Genomic DNA, 24,263 nt, shown 5'->3' with positions numbered 1-24,263 from the left:
AGGCATTGACTTTCTCTTATCAAAGCTGGAGTTAACGTGGAGGAACTAAAGTTCCTGGATGAGTTTCCTGCCCACTCTCTGTCTCCTGGGGTTTACACACACAATCTGGCTGTCAGAGGGTACATACTCCCCTCTGTAGAGCATAAAGACACCACATGACCCCAGTGATGGCGGCGACCCCAGTGACGGAGGTCTTCGGGTGAGGTGGAATGGAGTGTTTGTGATCCATGAAGGAAGAGGGAAAGCATAGGCATCGGTGGCGTGTTGCCTTTGGTGCCTTGCTTCCATAGTGGTTTAGAATTCAGAATCCCTGCCTTCCTCATGACGCTTCCCTAGGTAACGAGGATTTCCCATTAGCAAGATACTGAGGCGGGAATGCCCAGATGACAAGCCTTTTGCTTTGCCAGTGTTGTTGTGTCGGCCTCTGGGGAGAACTCGGCCTCTCCCTTGCACACACACCACCCCTGTAGATTCTCAGTGGCTTCTGGAGCCTCCAGCCTATGCACCTGCTTTCCCCAAGTCCACCCACCCCCACCTCCACCCCACCCCCGCCACCTTGTGTCCCCTGTCCCTGCTCTCCATGCTGAACCCAGACCACCACATTTTGGAGCATCTCTAAGTCTATGTGCTGCTGACTCCAAATAGCCTGCAGTTCCTGCCATGGGACACTCCTGGTCCTTATCTAGGTAGGCGCCTCTGCTTCCAGTAGGCTCAGAAGCCACAGGCTCACAGGGACAGTCCCCTGAGTCTTTTATTTTATTTTATTTTATTTTTTTATTTTTATTGTACTTGTCACCACAGTGACATTTAGTATTAAGAGCTTTTCATTATTTTTAGTTGACTTTACTAATAGGTCCTAACTCTAATGGAGGAAATGCCCACACATTAGCAGCCTCTGGTCATAACTTAGTATAAACAACATTTTAGCAGAAGCAAGATTTTTGGTTAAATTCAGTTTCGGTTACAGATCTAATTAGTGACGGAAGTTGTTGTTGGCATCTGCGCTTAGAGTGTACATGAATTATTCTTCTGTGTTGGTCTGTGATGGCCAAGGGGCCAGAGGGACATTCCATTCCTCCTGCTTTTCTTCAGGCCGAGCACTGGACAGCAAATGAGCAGAGATCTTTCTTGATAAGACAGAGAAGAAAGGGACACAGGCAAAGGTGCTGTTTATAGAAATCTACCCTGCACCCGTGGCTGACCCTAGCTCAGTACTTGAGGTAGGGGGTGGCGGGGAGAGGGGGAGTGTTGGGGACAGCTGTAGTCTGGTAGAATGTCCCTGAGCTCTTCTGTGGCCTAAGAGCCACCCGTTATACAGGAAATCATGCAGAAGTGTAAAGATGTTGGAAGGTGTGACCCTGCCCCCATGTCCCTCCCTTAAACCCACACTGGTGGAGTGGATGAGTTGATTCACACTCTTCTTCAGGATGGGTCGTACATTGTCCTTCGCCCATCTTTGGTGGTCATGCTGTGGCTGAGGTGACCTGGCTTTTAAAAAAAAAAAAAATCACTAGCCTTTCAGATCCCACTTCTGCTGTGCTGTAAACATCTGCAAATCGTTACTGGCCTAATCCGGTGTCGGTAGGGCCAGAAGAACTGACCACATTTGTGACTGAATCCATTTTGATTTAAACTTGACTTTGTCTAAAATTGGTTTGTATCCAAGAGCCTGTCCTGTTCCCTAAACCACAGGTGGGGTTTCTTTGATACTTTCGAAGACGCTGGCCACAGGGAGATGCATCTGGACCACTCCACTCTCTACCCAGTCAGCTTGCAGAAGACAGGCTGCTTGGTGAGCCCTCCTGGCTGTTGGTACTGTCTATCTGTCATAGATTGCTCATGAGAACTCTGGCAGTGAAACCTAAGACACTCTAGGCTCAGAAAGCAATGTGCACCCTCCCGGTGCCTCTTGGAGCCAATGAGCGGGGGCCTACCCATGGTATTAATCAAGAAAATGCCCACAGGCTTGCCCACAGGCCCGTCTGCCTGCCAGGGGGGCATGTTTTTTTTTCACTTAAGGTTCCCTCTTCCCAAATGACTCTTAACTTGTACTGTATTGACAAAACACTAACCAGCACACAGCACATTCAAGGTTTGTCTTTTCACTTATCCTGATGGTTTTGTTGTGGTTGTTATTTTAAACTTTGGTCTGCAACAGCTGAGTTGCTCTTACCAGCGTTTACCACAAAACTAGATGCAAATCACGTCATCGGACGGTGATGTGGAAGCCCTCACAAGGCATGTGTTAAATGCTTCTTCTCACATGGAAAATTTTCAGTGGCCACTTCCCTTCCTCAAATCTTGTCAAATCTCATGGCCTCTAAATAACAAAGGCCTTTCTTAATTTTTAGTTGACTTTAATAACAGGTCCTGACTCTAATGGAGGAAATCCCCGCACATTAATACCCTTTAATCACAACAGTTTAAATAGTATTCTAAGTGTAAGGAATATTTTTAGTTAAATGTCACTTATGTTACAGATATGATTAGTGACAAAATGGAGTGATTTGCCCCAGAGTTCCCAAAATTCAAGCACACACCATCTGAACGAGTTAGCGTGAATATATTTCAGAACTATCAAATTTGTTTGACATGTTCTGTTAAATCTGCGGGGCTCCAGCTGGAAGATGACAGTCAGAGCCATGTCTCATAGGTGTTTGTTATAGCAGCTCCTCATCTTCGGGGTTGGGGGTGCATAGAAGATTTTGACTTTAAAATGACTAACATTAATAATGTATGACATATTCAAACTTTTATTAGAACTCAGTCTTTAGTGTATGTAATGTTATTCAGGAAAGTTAAAATGTGCCTATTATCATCAATAAAAATGTAGCTCAGGACTACAGAGCTAACACCAGGTGCCCAAAAATTGTCACCAACGTGGGAAGTGTAGTCCGCCTTTAACTCCAGCTCAGCTGTTAGCCATTTAAAAGGGCGCTGTCTATCTGCTCACAGAATAAAAAAATACAGTTCCACAGTGCACATTTTATTTCGTACAGGTGACACTGTGGTACAATCTGTGGCCTCTGGGTTTCTAGAGATGTGGCTTCATTAAGAGCTTGATCGGCTTCTGTAGTGGGCAAACCTTACCCACCTTGGGCAGCTTGGTGCCAGGGAGGGCTGCTGCCTGGCCTGGGACAACTCAGCCAGTCCAGTCGGCCCTTCGGAGGTTCTAAAACCCTGTGTCGACTGCTGAGCGTATTGTTGATCTCCCTGCTGCCTAGGGTCCTGTGGAGAGGAAGCAGCATTGTAGCTGCTCAGAGGTACTAAGGAGGAAATATTAGGGACAGGGGCACTTGCCTCTGAGTCTCCTTGGCAGTATACAACAGGACTCACCACAGCAGGAGCTGAAAAATGCCAGCCAGGCTGCTATGCCCCAAGCTTGATGTGTTAAAACCTCATCCCATCCCCCTCATCACCACCACCTCTTGGGAAGTGTGAGTCCTTTGAGAGGCCTCAAAAATGGTGGCTTAGTATTCTTTTTAAAGAGGCCTTAGGGAAACCTCTTTTCCCCTTCCCACCAGGTGAGGATACAGCCAGGAGACCCCACTCTCACTGCCGTGAGACAGGAGGTGGGCCCTCACCCAGTCTGTGAGCTCTGTGATTTTAGACTTCCGACTTCCAGAACTTCAGGAGATTAATTTGTGTCGTCCGTGGTATTGCGTAGTAGCAGGTTATTGCACAGGTGGACCTCTAAGGTTTCTTAATTGTAAATGCCACAGCTGTATTTTTCTGTTGGGAGAAGTAAATGCAGGGCCCTGGAAACAGTCTGTAAGTGTTTTGCTACCCTCAGCCCAGTACCATCCTCGTATGCTAATAGATTTCAGAAGATTGAGAATTTTCTCAGAGCGCAGCTCTTCAATGTAGATGTTAAAATCTTGCTCCTAAGACCCAGAAAACAGCATCTTGCCAGTGTTTTGTTTTGGGATTTTTCACTGGGATTTTCTATTCCTCCTTTGTTCTGTCCCCCCCCCCCCATGCCACTGTATTTCAGTTTATGCATTATTGAACAGGCTGTAGGTAAAGCCATTACTTTGCACAAGCATGATACTTTACCTGACCCAACATACAGCTTGCTAGCAGTTGCAAAGTTTCTAATGGGCTCTTTCTAGATATTCTCATCCATATGATTTATGTAAAGCGAGCTGAGGCAGCACAACCCAACTGAAAAGCTCACACCCTCAGGTCAGTTCTGTGAGGGGTGATTTTATGATTAACATGAGAATTGGAAAGAGGGATGTGTTGTTGAACTCTCACGCAGAGTTTGGTACAGATAACCCGCTATACACTGTGTCTGGGTCAGTATAAGATACCAGGTTCCCGGCGTGTTTGTTCTGGATGGGATGTACTGAAGACAACAGGAGGGACCCCACTGCTGGTGCCTGTCTCAGGCACCCCAGTTGTTGGAACCCCAGTGAGGAGGATTCTGGAGACAGCACTAGAAAGTACATGTCCCTACACATGTGGAGATGGGGTGAGCAGATGCTCTGGGTATGAGGAGTTCTGGTCTGCCATGTTTACATGGGTTTGCTATTTATAGCAAATATAAATATATGACTTGGGTCCTTGAGAAATGGGTGTGAAGGCTTGCCTCTCTCGATGAGGAAATATGTCAGATTCTAGAGAAATTCATAGCACGGTGTTAAAATAGTGAACCCATACTGGAGTTCAGATTGTGTTTCTGTTACAAGTAAAAAAAAAAAAAAAAAGGTGGCGTTGAATTTAATGAGAGAAGAGGTGGAGTCAGAAGGCACGCTGGAACAGTGCACACAGAGAGCAAGGGAGTGGGGCCACCATCATGTGCCTTCTTCGCCTCAGCTGCCTTGTCGTAGCTTCAGGGAAGGCAAGGCCGGAAGAGCGGGCTGGGAGCTGTCACAGGCCAGTCTGGACCTGGGATTGCAGTTTCTCTTGTGGTCCCTCACACAGGTGGTTAACACCACCGTGCTGTAGGTGCCCAGCTCCCCGCTGCCCCCAGCCCCAGGCCACCACTGCTCTCCCTGAGGTCCTCAGCAGTAGAGAGAGGGGGACAGATTAAAGCTTGTTGTGCCAGTATTCAGGGTTTCTTGTCCCTTCTGTTTCAGATGACTCTAGCTCTACCGTTGGGCAGATTCGGGGCAAAGAGAATAGGGGAGGAAAGTGGGTAGATGGGTCCCCTTCTCAGCACCCCGCATGACTTTCCCATGCACTCTCTGCCCACCCAGCGTCTCTCCAGCCTGTCTGTGCCTGCTCTTCTGCCCATACTCCTCACCCATTATTCACGCTGCTTCTTTAATCCTAAAGTCTCCAGGCTCTGCCTGCTTCTGACTGGAGACTCAGGGAACTGTTTTCATCTTCTACCATCAAAGGAATCATTGACCTCTCCTTTTCTGACTAGTGGATGGAAGTAAGTTCCTGACACCCCAGTTCGCTCTGACAGAGCTGGGCATCTGGTCTGTTATGAATTCAACATGCTATGATGGGGTGCGCTGATCTGTGCCACTTCACTGTCTGGGAATGTCCGTCCAGTTCCCCCATCTTGGTCTCCCCACTTGCTGGGTGAGGGTTGGGATCATATCCATAGCTGAGATAATGTGACACACCCACCAGCACCACCACACACAGTCTGTACAGCTGCCTCTTGGGTTTCTCTGTCCTGGCCGCTGCCATGAGAATACCTGTTGTCAGAGGCCCAACTCCCAGAAGGCTTTCTACACCCTTGGCCTTCAGGCATCGCTGGGATTGTGGATAAGAATCTTTTGAAGAGGACTTTGGACCTCTTGTGACAAAATACTGTTCTGATCCAAGAAATCCAGAACCCTTACTCAGTTAAGAATACCTTGATTCTGGAATACTTACGGGTTTCATGTGCATCGTCTGAACTTAGATGCCCTTGACAGATGAAATTGTGTCATTGTCCCCCCCCCCCCAAATCCAAATGTTGAAATCCTGACCACCCCAGGACCTCTAAACTGGGATTATCTGGAGATGGGGCCTTTAAAATAGCAATTAAAACAAGAATAGTATGACTTGCCCCAGTGTGGCCTGTATGAGAAGAATGTCACACACAGGGAAGCCTAGGTGAGGATTGAACCAAACCAAGATGTTAAGTAAAGATCTTCAGTAAAATAGAAATCTAGACTTTGACCTAAACATTCTGACTTGCTCTAATGTAACCCCTGTACGTGAGTCAGACGCTGTGGTCCAAATCGAAGCAGCCGGTGCCATCACCTTAACTGGGGTAGTGTGTTCACTTTGACCCGTTTGCCTCGTCTCAAATGCTCCTGGCTCTGAGCTGCGGTCAGTGGCACCACTACACGGTGGAGGATGATGGCAGCTCGCAGCCCTTCCTCTGGACCGGCACCCTGGGCAGAGCAACCCTGAGGGCCAGCCTGCAGGTTACAGATGAGAGAACTGAAGTACCCCTGGAGGTCATTTGGTGTCACTGGGGAGTCTTCAAGGGGCTCCACAGAATGCCCCAAGCAGAGCTGATGGGAGAGTAGTCCCTGAAAAACTGAGAAGTCTTGCCCCCTGCAGCGCGTCCCCTGTTCTTAGCCAATGCACTTTCCTCCCCTAGAATTTTCTGGAGTTCTGCATTTTAACTGGGTCAAAAGCTTGCTTAGGTTAGGACTTCTTGAAATTACTCTCCTACATATGGAAAGGAGTGTGTTTCACATCACAAGACAGTGTGTACTCACATGCGGCTGAACAGAGTGTGCACAGGCTAACCACGCTGCTCTCTGAAGATTTTCTTTTTCACTTAAACCCACTCTATCCGCTGGCTTTTTTGCAACCCGTTCAGTTGATCTGAGGATCCGCTTGCAGGCTTCCCATCACAATCTTCAAAGTCCTGCCTTGGAATCAGTATGTCAGTGGATCTTTTACTAATTCACTCGTCAGTCTGTTGTGAAAAAATTCAGTCCAGTGTATTATGAGTACAGATGAATTGTGGGTAGAGACGGAAGTCAGAAGGGCCACCATGCAGGCAGGTAATAGAGGGCAGTGCATTCAGGGGAGCAGAGAAGGAGGGGTCTTGGAGCAAGGTTGCAAACTATTCAGGAGGGAGTTAAGTGGCTGCAGGGCAGGATGCAAGCTCTTTGGTGGTGACCTGACCCACTGTAGAATTGCCACAAGTCTTTACGTTCATTTAGTCCAACTTCTTACCCCATGAAAATTTAGAGGCACCTTCTCTATGCCTTTTTTTTTCTTCCCAGTCTTGAGTCCCAGGGGTTCTCTAAAGCTGGCCATCCTTCTAGGATTTTTCTCTGTTCTTGTTACCTTTGGGTCATAGACCTGTTGGCACTTGTTAATGGGTAAGTATCAGCTTTTAGTAACTTCGTATCTGTTCAGCCACACAGCTGTACTGTTTTCTTTTCCAGCTGGTCACTGTCATTTGTAACCAGTCTTTGTGATGCCCTGGTGGAAAGAAAATAAGAAAGAAAACACTCCCACGCCCTCAAAGTGTGGGAATGGGCATGGTATGCAGCGTGTGCGCAGTGCCAACTGAGCCCTCTGCCATGTCTTCACAGGCCTTGGAAAGACGCGGAGGAAGCCCAGCGCCCGGGATGCATCCCCAACGCCGAGCACCGATGCAGAGTACCCGGCCAATGGCAGCGGTGCTGACCGCATCTACGACCTCAACATCCCCGCCTTCGTCAAGTTCGCCTACGTAGCCGAACGAGAAGATGAGCTGTCCCTGGTGAAGGGCTCCCGCGTCACAGTCATGGAGAAATGCAGTGATGGCTGGTGGCGCGGCAGCTTCAACGGGCAGATCGGCTGGTTCCCCTCCAACTATGTGCTGGAGGAGGCCGATGAGGCCGCAGCCGAGGCCCCCAGCTTCCTGAGTCTTCGTCGGGGCGCCGCGCTGAGCAACGGGCAAGGCGCACGGGTGCTGCACGTGGTGCAGACGCTGTACCCCTTCAGCTCGGTCACTGAGGAGGAGCTTAGCTTCGAGAAGGGGGAGACCATGGAGGTGATTGAGAAGCCCGAGAACGACCCTGAGTGGTGGAAATGCAAAAACGCCCGGGGCCAGGTGGGCCTGGTCCCCAAGAACTACGTGGTGGTCCTCAGTGACGGGCCTGCACTGCACCCCACGCACACCCCGCAGATCAGCTACACCGGGCCCTCAGCCAGCGGGCGATTTGCTGGTCGCGAGTGGTACTATGGCAACGTGACACGGCACCAGGCCGAGTGCGCGCTCAATGAGCGGGGCGTCGAGGGCGACTTTCTCATTAGGGACAGCGAGTCCTCGGTAAGTGCCCGGCCGCCCCTCTGCTGGGGCCACGCTGCCAGGAGAAAGCTAAATGCACACAGTTCCCTCACCTGCGAGTTCAGGGACGCAACGCCAGCCCGGGTCTGAGGATGTCCAATGATCTCACAGTTTGCATTACAGTTCATTTGCCTGATTCAACATCGTTAAAAACTTTACCAAGTCTTACTTACAAGTTAGACTTAGTCATGGACGTAACAGAAAACTTATTTTTTTGGGGGGGGGGGGGGGGTTCTGATCTTCCATGGTTTCAGACATCCACTGGAGGTCTTGGAACCTTCCTCAGAAAGGACCACCTATGTGGGTGACGTGACTGGTGTGCCATTCTTTTGTCACGTTCACTGACTATACTTGAAATAACAAAATGGTATTTGAGGGCACATATTAAGCTTGATAAATACTGTGTTGGCACTGGGTCACTGCTCCCAATTTAACTAAATCTGGGTTGGGTAGACTGAGGTCTCTGCTGCTATTCCTTTTCCTGGTTGTGGGAAGAAGTAGAAGGTGCCTTTGAGCTCTGGGGTGATTTTGTCCCTGCAGTGAGGCTTCCTCTTTCCCAGTTTTAAGATGTGGGCCTCCTTTCCCTTCCTGCTTCCTCCCTGTGTAGAAGGCCCTGGGATTACTTGCTTGGTGTCATCTACAGCTGAGCATGCAGCGGGTTCTCAGTTAGCAGGTGCCGGGGCTTCTGATGCAGCCTTTTGTTGGCTGGTTTGTTTTTGTTTGTAAGCCACATCATCCCAAGGTTGTCTTTGCTGCACGCAGCGCCGCTGAAAAAGCTCACCTCTGGAAAGCTCTTAAAGTACTTACCAACAGGATTGAAGAGAAACCTGGAGTGCTGGGGGGAGATGAGTAAATGGGGAATGAGGCCACCTGTCTGGTGCAGCCGTCCTCCAACAGGTGACTGCTTGTGGGGGGGTTATGGCTCATTGGGACTATCTGAAAGAACCAGACAGCTTCTCCGCAGGCAGCCTTTCTGTGTGTGCCTCCTGGGAATAACCCATTTTGTCGATCTCTTCCCAGTGACTCTTGGAAAACCTGTAAGCAAGAATTTAGTCCAGCGTGTTCAAGTGTTAACTGGTCCTCCTAGGCTTTGGTTTCCTGTTTTAAGTGCACGGTGTAAGAACAGAAGGCGTGTGTTCTGCTCTGCTAGCACAGTGAGCAGTGTGCGCTCCTCCTGCCCCACAGGACTGATCTGAGAGACGAGGTCACGGCCCCTCGTGGAGAGGGGCCACTGAAGTCTGTTCTTTATAGCGGAAGGGGCATCGAACTAGTGGAAACCGAATCCCTTTATGGCGTCAGCAGCTTTTCAGGGCCGGCCTCAGCCTCAGATGTTCTCAGGCAGGACTCCGAATGCTGACTGCATCTGAAATCTGAACACTGAGATGTCCTGATCAAGCTTGCAGGGTTCATTGTAGCTGGCAGGACTTCTTCACATGGCATTGTTCTCACGCCTTGGAGGCTGTGTGCATGGCTGCCTTGAGATCACATTCTGGGCCTGTGAGGAATTAAGGACAGCGGTGTCTCCCACACGCAGAGTAGGAACGGGGAAGGCTCTGAAAACCCAATTAGAGTACAGAATGCCCAGTCCAAGTGCTTGCGAGCCAAACGCTTGATTTGCAGTGGCTTCTTGGGAGAGAAGGGGGCAGGAACCACATAGTGGAGTGTGGGGGGCTACTAGCCTCATTTATTGACAGATGAGAAAAGGATCCCCTAGGGTTTCTGGTCCAAAAAAGACCTGTTAATTTCCTGTGTCCACATAAGCAACCTTCTTCCCGCTGATGGAGGCATTGATTATTTGCAATTTGTTTTAACCCCTTTTATGGACATTTATTCTGCCTTAAGAGGCTGAGGTCAGACAGGCTTTGGTTGCCAGAGGTGTGGGGGCAAAGAAGGCCTTACTGGAATATGTATCATCTCCAGAGACACAGATTGGTCTGCAACTGTGTGTGGTTTCTGTCCCAAAGGTCTTGGAGTTGTTAAGCTGTGTGGCTGTGCCAAGAACCCCATTACAAGGGTCTCCAGTTGTGTTGTTTTATCCCCTGATGAAAGAACGAGCCAGGTTCAGATATACTCTCTTGTCTATTCACAGCTCCATTCTGTGTTGGTGAAGGGCCTGTCCTGGAGGACACACGGGTGACTCCCTTGTCTTTTTGAACCTTCTGTTGCCTTGCCCATGTCCTGTGTCATTTTTCCTGTTTGGGGATTTTTCTGGTCGGAGCCTTGTTCTCACAGTCAAGAGCATTAATTCAGGATCACACAGAGCATTAATTCAGGATCGAATTGCATGTCATGGGGTTGGGGGATAGAAGGTGTTCCCAGGGGCGTGACTCTACCACAGGACAGAGGCAGATGCATTTGGGCCTGGAGCCTCCATTATGGAAGTGATTGTGGGAAGCCTGACTCCTGAATGGGGAACAGAAGCTGGGGGAAACACATCTTCCTGACAGGTGTCAATTAAAATCTGTCTCAGGGGATTGGAAGATAAGCAAGGCTCTGGACTGATAAATGCCTACTGTTTCTCTCCTTTGACTAATTAAAATCTATCCATATCTGGGTTCACGGAAGTCTGCTTTTGAGGAGAGAAGGGTATATTGTAAGTAAAATGAGCATTGCTTCATCTGTGCCTTCCAAGACTGGGGCTAGGCATTTCAGAGCTCTGTTGGAAGTGGGCTGGATTTGAGAAGTGAACAAACAACCAAGCAGACCCGTTTGTCCCATCCCATTTGACTGTCCCATCCCCAGCTGCGGTACCCATCATCCTCTCTCTTCTGATCTCTTCTCCTCCCTTGGCTTCTTTTCTTATCTGTAATGAGCAGTGCTTCTTGAAAGCCAAGGGAGGCATGGTATTATTATGAGAACTAACCTGCCTGATGCAGAACATCCACAGAAGTCCTGCCTGCCCGGAATGGGCATCAAATCCCTAAGTGTTTGCCTACATAGATTCTGTAGGGATGCTTACAAGGCTATACTTAAATTAATTTGATTTCTGGCCAGCAGTACAAGCGGTCAGTGTTTGTTGTTGTTGTTCTTTTTCAGTTACAAGATCCCTTGTCCTTGTAGAAGGTACTAGGGAAGCATTGGGTGCAAAGTAAGGAGACATTCTGAAAAGGTGGGGCAGCTGCTGGGTTGATACAGGACAGCACTGGCCAGAGTAGTGTCGGGGGCGTTCCCTCTGCAGGCTTTGGATCCCCAGAGAGCTAATAATCCCCCTCCGGTGCTTTATATGTCATGATAATAAATAAGCACTAATGTTTGTTGTGTTTCATACTCGTTTCAGGTAGAGAAAAACTCTCGGTTTAAAAAAAAATTTAATATATTACCACATGAGAAGTCAGGGGTGTTTCGTTTCCCCTTTTAAAACCTATTAATATTACTTGATTAGGAAATTAAAAACTAATGAGTTTTTTGTTTTCAAATTATTGCATATTTTAAGTTATTTTTGTGCATGTGGATGTTTTACCTGTGTGTATGTCTGTGTACCACATATGTGTGGGGGTACATTTGGAGGCCAGAAGAGGGCATTGGATCCCCTGGAATTGGGGTTACAGAGGGTTGTGAGCCACCATGTGGGCGCTGGGAATGGAACCTGCCTCCTCTGAAAGATTAACAGTGCTCTTAACCTCCGGGTCATCTCTCCAGCCCAACCAAGATCATTATATTTCTTCTAGAAAGCATTCTAGCCACATTCTAAGAATACAAGTTGCAACATTTTAAGAATTTATTTCTTAGGGAAACATTCCTAATGACAATTTCATTGACCCATCTGTCTAGATGGGGATTCTTACAATGCAGTTCAGATCCAAATCCCCTCAGGAGCTGTGAATGTAGAAATTAACTGCCTTCCCATCCCCTCAGCATTCCTGATCTGGGACATCTGGCGCCCAAGAACTTTCAGTTTGACACAATCCTTGGTGTCCTTGGTGTCATTGATGCTGCCGGTCCACTGATACTCGGTATATCTGTTTTGGCTTGCCATGCCAGAGATAGAAGCAGGGTCTCTCTCCTGTACATGCTTGGTAAGAGTTCCAATGCTGAGCTACATCCTGAGCCCTTATCGTGGGTTGTGGGTGGTTTCGTATATTTTACAGCAGTTATTGAAACACCATTTCTGGATAACACAATATCCTAAGAATGGTAGAAATGTATGAAGGTAGAAATTAAGACTTTCTCCTAAAGCTTAATTTTCCATAGAACCCTTACTTAGCCTCTCTTAAGTGAGACTCATGTTTTGAAATGTTCTGTGAACTTTTTTTTTTTAAAAAATTCCTCTCAGTTTTGAAAGTAAAGTAGCTATATTTGCCTTGTGTTGGGATTGGAGAATTCAGAAGATCTCTTTGTCAAAGTGTAAGCTGTTTCTGGGTCAGTTTGGAAGACAGGAGCAGTCAAGTGAGTTCCTCCAGGGTTTTCACTGCTCAGCTGCTAGCTTCGCTCCTAACTGAAAAGCAGGTTGCCCTGAGCAGCATCTGTATTCATCTCTCCTGGTCTTAGGGTTTCTATTGCTGTGATAAGCACCATGACCAAAAGAAACTTGGGGAGGAAATGGTTTATTTAGTTATACTTCCACATCACAGTCCGTTACCGAAGGTTGCCGGATCCAAAACCTGAAGGCTGGGACTGAAGCAGAGGCCACAAAGGGGTGCTGCTTACTGGCTTTCTCTCCCTAGCTTGCTCAGCCTGCTTTCTTACAGCACCTGGACTACCAGCCCCCAGGGGTGGCACTGCCCACAGTGAGATATGTCTCCCACATCAGTTATCAATTAAGAAAATGCACCACCATCTTGCCCATAGGCCAGTCTAGTGGGGACGTTTATCAATTGAGGCTCCCTCTTCCAAAATAACTCTAGCCTATGTCAAATTTACCTAAAATTAGCCAATACACTCTTTTTTTCTTGGAGGGGGCATGATTTTTGTCATTTTTTTTTTTTTTTTGCTCAGTACCAAATGAAAAATTTTCTAACCATAACCTATTTTTAAAAAAAATTTTTAGTCCAATATATTCTAGTCATGCTTTTCCCTCCCTCAAATCCTACCCTTCTTTCTCTTTCTCTTTAAAAAGCAAGCAAACAAAAAGAAAGAAAACGCCCACACACATACAAAAACACAAAATCAGAAACTATAATATACATGCAAAAGACCAAAATAACTCCTGTAATATGAGACAAAAAGCTCACAAACATACCATTGAGTTCAATTGTTTTATGTTGACCATCTACTATTGGGCATGAGGTTTACCCTTAAGTAAGTGTGCTTAATATACCCAGGGAGACTTCATTGGAGAAAACTAAATTTTTTTTTCTTTTGAAGTGGATGTATTTGCAGATAGCTTCTTGGTTAAGGGTAGGACCGTGTCCACTTTCTCCTCTCAGTGGTAGGGCCCCATTTGGCTTCTATTTGCGTAGGCCTTGTTTGTGCTGCTACAGTCTCTGAGAATTCAGGTGTGCATCCGTCCTTCTGTGTCTAGAAGGCAATGTTTCTTAAGAGTCCTCATCCCCTTTAGTTCTTACAATCTTTCTACCTCCTCTTCCGCATACCTCCCCAGCCCTGAGAGGAAGAGTTTGATGAAGTACTGAGTGTTTCAGAATCTCTCACTCTCTCTGTGTTGTCCATTTGTAGGTCTCTATTAATTACTGTCCACTGAAAGAGGAAGCTTTTCTGATGATGGCTGAGCAAGGCACTGATCTGTGGGTATAGCAGTGTGTCATTAGGAGTCACTTTATTGCTATGTTCCTTTGGCACAGTGGTTCCCAACCTTCCTGATGCTGTGACCTTTTAATACAGTTCCTCATGTTGTGGTGACCCCCTAACCAAAAAATTATTTTTGTTGCTACTTCATACCTGTAATTTTGCTACTGTTATGAATCGTAACATAAATATTTTTGGAGATAGAGAGTTGCCAAAAGGGTTGTGACCCACAGGTTGAAAACCACTGCAGTTTAGCAGAACAATAGGATTTGGGTTTCCCCTGAGCTCACGTCCTATCCAGTCACAAGTTCTTGACCACCTAAAGCAGTGGCCAAGCATGAGTTCATCTCATGCAATGGACCTCAAATCCAATCATACAATGGTTGGTTACTCCTGCAATGCTTGTACCACTATTGCATCAGCATATCTTGCGGGCAGGTCGCCATTGCAGATGGCAGGGTTTATGGCTGGATGGATGATTACCTTTCTCCTCCTGTAGTGTGCAGAGTGTTTTCCAGTACCAGGACCACTACTCAGTAGGCGTAAAGCCTCTACTGGGTGCCAGCTCAACTTCTCTGTGTTTGGTGTGAGATGTAAACGTTGTCTTCAGCAGTAGGACCTTACCATTGACTCTTAAACTTACCAGGCTGTCCACACGTTTAGAATGGGCTCTTTTTCTAAGATCCATTGCTCATAGCCTGACTGCTTGCCCCACTCTCAGGTGAGCTAGGGCCCTTGGAGGTAGACTGCACTTCACCAGCCTTTGGCCTTCAGTGCTTACTTTAAAACAGACGGCACACCATTGTCTAGGACCTGTGAAAGGACATGACAAGTATGGGAAGCTAACTCTACGCAAAGATGGCTTATCGTGTACATGCACATACTCCAAACTCCAGGCTTTCTGGTTCCAATATTTTGAGCGAAGGAGGCTAGACCTACAGTGCTGAATCCATGTTGACCTTTATGAGTGAAATGTAGATCTAAAGGAATGTAGAAAATAGAGGACACCCTACAACACTTGGGAATCACAATATGTCTGTGAGATGAGTCATCTGAGCCAACAGCTGTCTGCGCTGTGGTGGAAAAACATCCCTTGCTCTTCATCAACGCCCACAAGTGGCCTTTTGGTTGTCCCAGCAATGTGTCTAGCTGTCATGTATCTCATATTCTCACCTCGATCAGTTCCTCCAGCTTAGCTTTGGCCTGTCCAGACGTCAGTACCAATGTGGAGAACCAAAACACCGTCCCTACCCCCTGCAGCTCAACATGCCCACCATCTTGGCAAACAAGTATCTTCCCAATCTCTTTCTGGCTACCTTTCCTTCTGAAAAGTCTTGGCTGGCTTGCAGGCTTGAACCAGGAGCGTCTTCCATCCCCCTGCATGCCCCTTTCAATGAGGGTTAACATAAGGATAGGTCAGGGACACTTTACTCTGGCTGCCTGGCGTAGCAGTGAAGCCTGAGATGGAGATGGAGACCTTTCTTTGCCACACAGAGGAGTTGTAAGAGTTCAGCTTGCCTATTGGCAATCCCCCACACACACTGCTTAAGGTAGTCTTGAGATGAAATCATAGCAACAGTGTGCCTTGGAACATGTTTGTCTTTAACAGAGCACATGCAGAGCAGTGCAGACTGAGGGTGAGTGGGTCTGTGGACCAGCAGGACCATGCTTGCCCTTCTGCTTGGCTTTCTGCTGTGAAGAACGGGGAGTGGATGCTCTTAAGCGGAGGGTCCCCGTCTCACAGGTGAGACGCCACATCAATGTCCTTTCAGGAGTTCTTTGCCATTTCCCATCAAAATGCCACGGGAAATGTTAATGCTTAGTTATAAAATAACTTCGTTGTAAGGCACTTGGAGATACAACCATCAATCACACGGCGTGTTCAAGGCGGCCGCTCAAACACTTTGCCCTGGGCCCACACTCTAACCATCTGATCTGGATGAGCCTCCATACCCTGAAGAGCCGTCCTGAAGCGGTGCAGCCTCGCTTACAGTTTTCCACGTTCCCTGTCAGTTACCTTTTTACAGACTTAGCATCCACCAAAAAGAAAGAACTACGGCAGAGTTGAAACTAGCAGAGTAATTAGCTCTGCTGCCTCTTTCACAGCTTGTCCCTTTGCCTGCGTTCCACCACAGTGTGTGGTAAGTGTCACCTGCTCCAGAGAGACACAGTGGCTCCAGCAACCACAGTCAGTGTCCTAGGATATTTGAAAGGTGGGCAAAGAGGTGACTCATAGCATGAGCTAGGAAGTCCAGAGATTCCCTGATGCCTAGGGCCATCTTTCAGCTCTCTCCTGGTCCCTAAGAAAACCGGAAAGGGTCACCCGGCGGCTCAAGTGGCCTAAGGCAAAAGCTCTGTCTGGTCTCCAGGCACCACCACAGGAGGACTGCGCCTCCTCCCCATGACTTCCCCTGTTTTTCCTGGCCACTGCTGGTGGCTTCTGTGGTAGGAAAGGAGCGGCCTCCCCACCCATTGTGATGCTTCCGTTTCCTGGAGTCCCGTCAGAGTTTCACAGATCTTCTGTAGATCATCACTTAATCTTTACTTTTGTGTGTGGATGTGGTGAAACGTCTTCAAGACCAAATTGGCTGTTTCGACAGTTTTTAAGTGTGCGGTTCAGTCAGGGGATACTTTTCCCATCCTTCTGCAGCTGTCAATCTTCAGGGCTTTGTTGCTGTCCCACAGTGGAAACTCTGTCCCCAGTGAACACCTGCTCCTAACTGTCCGCTTCCCTGGAATTCCCTTCCCACTCTGTAGTTTTTACACTTAGGGGCCTCTTATAAGTGGAATTGTACAGTGGTTGTCTGTCTGTGCCTGGTTTATTTCACTTCTGATGTCCTCAGAGTTCTTCTGTGCTGTAGCAATGTTTTAGAAGTTGTCTTTCTTTAAAGCTGAGTAATATTCCATCTTATATATCCATTCATCTGGTGATAAACTTTTAAAGTGTTTCCAGTTCGTTTGATTTTTTTCTTAATGCTGCTGTGGTTGTAGGTATATAACTATTTCTACTTTGAATTCTTCTGTGTATGCCCATTGGTAGGTTTGCTGAATCAAATGGTAAACCTGTAGATTTTTTTGAAGACCTGCATGTGTTTTCTAGAGTGATTACACCGTTTTCGATCTCTACCAGCAGTGCATGGGAACTCAAATTCTCCATCTTTGGCAACATTTATTGCTTTAAAAAATCAAAATGAACAAGAAACAGTCTAACGAGTATAGAGTGGTATAGTATAGGCCTTTAGCCTTTGCCAACCTTGTATGTGTGTAGTGTGTCTACGTGTTCCTGTGGGTGCATGTAACCTGTTAACAGTGGATGTCTTTCTCAATTGTTTTGACCCAGTCTGTTGAAAAAGAGTCTCTCACTGAACCCAGAACTCGTCTGTTCAGCCAGACTCCCCGTCTCCATCCCCCAAGCTCTAGAGCTCCATGTATATCACCAAGTCGGACTTTTTTTCCCCCCAGTGTGGGTTCTGGGGATCCAAACACATTGCTCATGCTTACGTGGCAAGCACCTAACCCACAGCCACAAGCTTGTCCCTCAGCTTCACTTTGGCGTGCATTCACTCAGAGTGGCTTTCACCATGTTTTGTTGTATTTCTCTTTAGAGTCCTTCACTTTGGGAGGGGGTTGTGTCTCAATTCCCTGCCACTTAATAAAGCCTGGAAGTCATGGCAGGAGCGGCAGAGTAGGAAGGTAGCATTTTCAATGTGCCATGGAGTCTGCTGCACACGTTAGTTTTAGTGTGTGCTGACCACAGTGGAATCCCATGCATGCCTTCCTGCATGCATTCTGCTTCACTTTTTAAAGTTCTAGTTACACGATAAGCATCAGGCATAGAATAGAATCCACTGCAGGGGCTTCAGCAAAAGGGACCGCCCTGGGGAAGTGCCTCAGAGCTTCATAGCAATGCTTCTCAGACACACAGCATCATCGTCAACCACAAAACTGGCTAGAAATGCAGAGTACCAGGTCCCTCCCCCAGTGACTTTGATGTTAGGACTTGAGAAGTCCCGCCTCATCAGATATAAGCTTGTTTGAAGCCCCCTAAACAGTGTTTATTTTATGGTAAATTATAGCTTATTGTCATTTAAACTGGGCATAGTGGCTCACAATTGTCCCAGCACTCAGAAGGCTGACATAGGAAGATCACCAAGAGTTTGAGGCCAGCCTGGGCTACATGGTAGGTTCCAGGTCAGCCTGAGCTACAGAGCATGTCCCTTAGTTCCAAATAGTGAAACAGTGTGCAAAGACAAAGAAGGACAATATTCTTAAAGTCTGTCCAGTAGAATATTGTATTGGGGATGGGGGAGATGCAGAAAAGGATAAACACGTACCAGTCCTGTCTGAAGATGAACTCTGCTATTTCCTGAGTTTTAGGCAGGTAGGACATTGGACGTTATTCCCTAGTGGAGAATTGGTTTTCCTTATTAAAATAAGTGTCTCTCACACTAATGAAATGCATGCTTGGTGTTGCCCATAGGTTTCCTTTAGGCCTGTAGAATAAATAGAGGCTTGGAGGCAGGAGAAGATAATCTTATATAAACACAAGTGCCACCAGCATTGGTGGAGACACTTAAGTCAGTTGTGACTTAAAAATGGGCTACATGGACGACAACCAGGAAAAGTGGAGAACAGTGGGGGATATTAGTCATTAGAGCCCATTTTACCTATCACACATTCATTCTTCATTTGGGGATCACTGAACCCCTTCTTTAGACAGAAGATGTTTACCCTACTGATGTAGGAAGAAAAAAGTTTCCATTTCCCAACTGAAAAGGGCTGGGCATGTAGGGATTGATAAGAAACCAATAGACTGCCCTCTCTTTGGGACGGAGGGAATATCAACATATGTGCATCCTGGAGATGGCAGAGCTCCATGGTCGCCAGACCAACAGCAGTAGCGTCATCTGGGGACTTTACAAAGGGAAGTTCTCAGGTCTGCTCCAGAAACAAACTCACCCATGGCAGAAATAGGCCATAAAAACAAAAAGAAAGAAAATCCAGAATCTAAAATACTTCTGGTCTTCAATATTTTGAGAGGCAATCAAGACCTGTACCATGAAGGGATGTCTGCTAGTGTAGCACATTTTCAGATTGCCTGAGGAACGTCTCCTCAATTTGAATTAAGAACACTCCAGACTCCCCAGCACTCCTGCTTAGCATGAGTTGATTGTGTGTCCTTGACTTTACGGTTTCCGCTCAAGAAGCCCATGAAATTAAAAATCCCCTTCCCCGCTGCATCATTGTACTGCTGTACCGTAACAAGCCCACACACGTCATGGTGTCAAATTAAGGATCTCAGATTAAAAGCAAATTTCCCTGTTTGGAAAGTCCCATTAATTAACAAACACCAGGCATATCATATGCCTACTCTACAGTCATCCCCAGTTACCCACCGGAAAACAAGGCTCCGTGGACGTGGCTGGTTAAGGAATCATCCACGTAGGGCAGTCTGGCTCCTGGCAAACTGACACAGGGAGAGCACCCCCATCTTAGCTCAGAACAGACATACTTGCAGAATATTAATCGTGAGGAGCCTGGAACTAAAATACAACCCCCCCCCCCCCGAAAGAGAACCTGGAGCCATTGGGAGAGGGTTGAGCAGCTCCCAACTTGTATATGTCCTTGTACGCAACTGTCTGAGGACTGCTTGGTGCCCGGGCTGGTGAGCAGACAGTGTGTGCCTGTTGGGTAGTACCTGGTGTTCACTTTCCAAGTGGGCCACAGAGAATGCTGAGGCTAACTTGTAACTATCTGTAGCTGTCTTGGTTATCAGGTCAGTTGGTTGGGGTATCACTGGTTACATTCCAATAACCCTGTTTAATACTGGCATCAGAAGGCACTAACCGTGGTGCCGGCAATTTGAATATTCCAAGAGTAAACAAGCTGCAGTGTGCAGCATTCTTGGGGGTCTGGGAGCATAACCGCTATTGTAGATGGTATGGCTTGGGCTGGTTGGCATGCTTCTAACTTGTGTCCATCTGTAACTATCTTGGTTACCAGGTCCATGGTTAGTATATCATATCATTCCATTCATGCAACCCTGTTTAATATTGACATCAGAAGATGTCAGGAACAGTGATCCTGGCAGTTTGAATATTCCAAAAGAGAGCAAACTGCAGCTTTCAGCATTACTGGGGTTCCTAGAGCATAAAAAGGTCTGTCTGCTGTAGATGTTGTCATGGGACTGGTTGGCATGCTCACCTATGACATCAGAGTTCTATGATCCTTTGAAGAAAGTATCAGGTTCTGTGTCTTGCCCACCCAGGGGCTCATGCATGACCCTGATACTAAAAACCTCTACCCTGAGGCCCATCTCTTGCTGGGCCTCCTCCCAGTTACCCAGTCCTGGATATAGCATGGAGATATAACATAAATTCACACTGCAGTCAGTTGTCATCCTTTCTTCGAGCAGCAGTGGCTGGTGGGTGAACCTGCTGCCCACTAAGTTTGAACTGCCCCCAGGCTCCTAACCTAGAATGGCTAAGGGCGAGCACGGGCTCCTTGTCTGCAGTACTTGCCCACCCCATCAAATAAGCTGTTGGGCTTTGTGAACTTTGCGTAAAGGACCTGCTGGGAAAGAGGGCTAGCTCCTGGCTCCTGAGTAGCAGCAAGTCCCCAGGGATGAGAAAAAGCAAGGGGCAGGCTTTGAAGGTCCTCTCATGGGTGTCCACTTACTGCTGAGGGGCAGCCTGACTCTGCCCTGGCAATATTGGAGCTTTTGAGACTATCCTTTAGGGAATGGCTAACCAGGGGACAGAGGACAGTTCGAGAACACCATAAGTGGAAGTGAAAGGGGTCTTCACTTCCTCCTGAGCCACACTGCCCCTATAGTGCCACAGAATGACAGGTCCTCCTTTCTCCACAATGGCACACTGCCAGCAAAGCCCCTGCCACCCATAACTCAGCTACAGCTCCTCTTCAGGCCTTCCCTGGCTCCACCACAAGGGTGCGAACATACATGTACATTCATATATATTCCCTTTCTCTCTCTCTCTCTCTCTCATACACCCCCCCACACACACACACACACACGGAGGTATGCATGCTTCCCATTCCTATTCACTCTTACATACAACTTTCACAAATGCTCGTCTTTTTTTCATACAAAGCACACACCTAAAATTGTGTCTCCTAGCTCATGAGCTCATGAAGATGCTTTTTCTTTATAGAAGGTAGCATCGAAGTTTGCAATCATGGACTGACCTCCGTATTCACCCTCCTTACCGAGTGTTGTTTAAAGAGTCATCTGCACATAGGCAGGGCATGGGGCTGCCTGGTACATAGTCACCTTTTAGAAAAACAAATAACATCCATTCAGTATCATTCCTGTTGGCTTTCAGTGAGTGGACGGGATGACCAGTTTTTACTAAAAATACTAGCATATCCCAAAGTATACTCAAGTAAGGAACTGAACTCATCGCAGAATTTAGACTTTGATCATTGAAATCTGTGCTTGAACCACCATGGAGCCATCTCTGGGACATAGCCAACTGTTTAAAACACACCCACGCTGCCCACTGCCTTGACGGTTTCCGTTGTTTAAAAGAGCTTAAATTCTAATAGAAATCCAAAGAAACACCTCCCGTTTTCCTGCCTGCATAAAAGCCATTTTGAGTAGTTCCCAGTTTGTCAGAAATCATTTGGGGAAATGGAAATCTCAGGGTTCTTCCGCCTCAAGGTTAACCCAGCTGTCATTCTCTCTATAATGAGTTCCTACTTGTCAGAGACCCGGAGTGCATTTATCCCTGGAATCCTTGTGAAGCAGAATTTCATTAGTGTTTGATTGAGAACTGGAAAGCCCTGGGCTGCCGGTCAGTCTGAGGACTGCGACTGCGCTGTGCTGCGCCGCGCCGCGCTGCTCTGGGTGAACCGCAGCGCTCGTTCGGGCAGACCCCGGTCTCCACGGTGCCTACCCTGCTGGTAACTCCCTCTTTGCTTCCTCCCCCAGCCCAGTGACTTCTCTGTGTCTCTCAAAGCGTCAGGGAGGAACAAGCACTTCAAGGTGCAGCTTGTGGACAGCGTCTACTGCATTGGGCAGCGGCGGTTCCATAGCATGGACGAGCTCGTGGAGCACTACAAGAAGGCCCCCATCTTCACCAGCGAGCACGGGGAGAAGCTCTACCTCGTCCGGGCCCTGCAGTGAAGGCAGCCATCGGCCTCTCCGTGCCCTGCCCACTGTGGGCCTCGCTGCCACCTCCGCCTCCCAGAGCCCAGCGCTGCCAGCCACTTCCACCCATGCGGCCTGGATCACCTCCGTGGCCCGGTCTGTCCTCCTCTGCAGCCTTGACCATAGCTGCCCAGGCCCTCACAGCCATGCCCATGGCCACTACCTTCTGGCCACTTTCAGGTAGTGAGGGTCAAAGGGAGCAAAGCTGCTCACTTTTTTTTTTTCCTTTATAATTGGAAGCAGTTTGTTTAAATCCTTCACACACACACACACACACACACACACACACACACACACACACACGCACGCAGTAAAGAGATTGGGGCTTATTCGAAGGGCAGAAAGTCTGTATGTACGTGACCTTTAGCACACTCCGAGAGCGGTGTCCACGGGTGCTTGGTGCCTCCCATCAGCCATGCTGGTCCAGGGCCTGCATTTTAATTTTTTTTTAATTTTTTTTTTTTGTGGCTCCAAGCTCTGCAGGAGTCCAAGAATGTGCGGATAGCAATACTGGAAACCCTGGGAAGGTGGTGGTGAGGGAACTGCCCAGTGCCTTTGAGGCTGTGCTTGCAATAAAAGAGGGGATTTTGGGGGGTCTGCAGAAGAGGCGACGCAGAAGGAAGGAAACTCGGGTACGTGACCCAAGGTGTGCCATCCACATAGTGCTTTTTCCCTCTTGCCCTTTGGCTTGTTTGAATTTCACGATTATGTATTTAATTCTCAAAGTAATATGTATCTGTCTGTAGCTGTTTGTTGACACTAATAACAGATGATTAAGGAAAACAGCTGATCTCTCGGGAAGGGGAGCTACCAATACTTTATACATACACACTATATTATATATATATATATAATATATGTATATTATATATATATTATTTGCTTTACAGGGAAAATTTTTCAGGGTTTACAAAAGAGTATGTGATTGGTAGTAACAGAATGTTTATGAAGAAATTGCATTTTCTTTTTTTTTCCTTTACATTTGAACTTCTTTATAGTTTGACTAGAGAGTCTTGAGATGGCACATTCCTACAATTGAAGAAGGGGTCTTGAGATCCCCTAAACTTGCATACCCCGTTTTTTGAATATTGTAATAAAAAAAAAGTATCATGACAAAGCTGTGTGTGTGTAATTTGGAAGACCTGACTCTCTTCTGGGAAAGGGACAGCTACAGGAGTCACAGAAAACCCATGACAAAAGGAAGATGGCTTGTTGAGTCCAGTGCCTGCTGCCCAAGCATGAGGACCCAAGTTAAGATCCTCAGCACCCACAGAAAATCAAGTGGTGGTCACGTGTATCTAACCCTAGCACTAAAGACAGCCAGCCCCAGGGCTCACTGGTTAGGCATTCTAAACAGTCCATGTGCGTTGGGCTCAGTGAGAAACCCTGTCTCAAACGATGAAGTAGATAGTGGATGGCTCCAATGGTAGCCTCTGGCCACCAAGTGCACAGTGTGGACATATGCACGTATTCACACATGTCACAACACACAAATGAGAGCTTTCTCAGAAGAGCTTAGCACATTGATTACTTGTGTGTTTTGTTATACTTATTTTAGTAGTAGTGGTGATGGTGTGTATGAGGCAGGGGCATATGCATGTGGAAGTCAGACAAGTTGATTCTCTCCTTCCACCCTTATATGGGATCTAAGGGTCAATCTCAGGTCATCAGGCTTGCACAGAAAGCCCATTTGCCCACTGAGCCGTATTGCCAGCCCCTGCTGTCCACATTGCTGTGTTGAAATGCTAAGTCTTAAGTGGCAGAACTCCAGGAGAACCCAACACATCAAGCTGGAGGTTCGCTCTTTGGAAATCAGTGGTTTAAAAGTGTGGCATTTACTGAGCTATTAAAGCCAGAGTCCTCTGGCTGTCTCCAGAAACCTGACTGTCTCGATCAGTGTTTACTGTTCAGTTACCTACTTTGCCAAATGCAGGAGTGTGTCCTCTGTGCTGGCTTGGTATCATCCATTAACTTGTCAAAACCCTGTGAGGTGGCCCCACGGACATGCCCACTTTAAAAGTGAAGACAGGTTTAAAATGGGTTCACAAGGCACATGGCTGCTCTATGGATAAACAGAAATGCTGACACCGGACTACCCTAACAGCCCAGTCTTTTTATTGTATTATAGTCACCTGAAGGTGTGTGACTGATGACTGAGGTTGGGTC

General features: G+C 47.3%; 1 protein-coding gene across 2 annotated transcripts in view; it reads left to right on the top strand.

Moving 5' to 3' along the window:
* The window catches only part of Nck2 (NCK adaptor protein 2), a 130,709-nt gene extending 107,495 nt beyond the window's left edge, over positions 1–23,214 (top strand). For both annotated transcript variants that reach the window (XM_052744978.1, XM_052744977.1), the window contains 2 exons: positions 7,506–8,227; positions 21,879–23,214. In XM_052744978.1, coding sequence (XP_052600938.1) covers positions 7,506–8,227; positions 21,879–22,073 — 917 coding nt within the window. In that variant the 3' untranslated portion in view covers positions 22,074–23,214. The remainder of the gene's footprint in view (positions 1–7,505; positions 8,228–21,878) is intronic.
* Positions 23,215–24,263: the final 1,049 nt, after the last annotated feature.

Source organism: Peromyscus californicus, unplaced genomic scaffold, assembly GCF_007827085.1.
Source record: "Peromyscus californicus insignis strain IS unplaced genomic scaffold, ASM782708v3 Scaffold_19__1_contigs__length_69161282, whole genome shotgun sequence".
Classification (NCBI taxonomy): domain Eukaryota; kingdom Metazoa; phylum Chordata; class Mammalia; order Rodentia; family Cricetidae; genus Peromyscus; species Peromyscus californicus.
The sequence above is the reverse complement of the archived record's forward strand: the minus strand, read 5'-3'. Positions and strand labels throughout refer to the sequence as shown.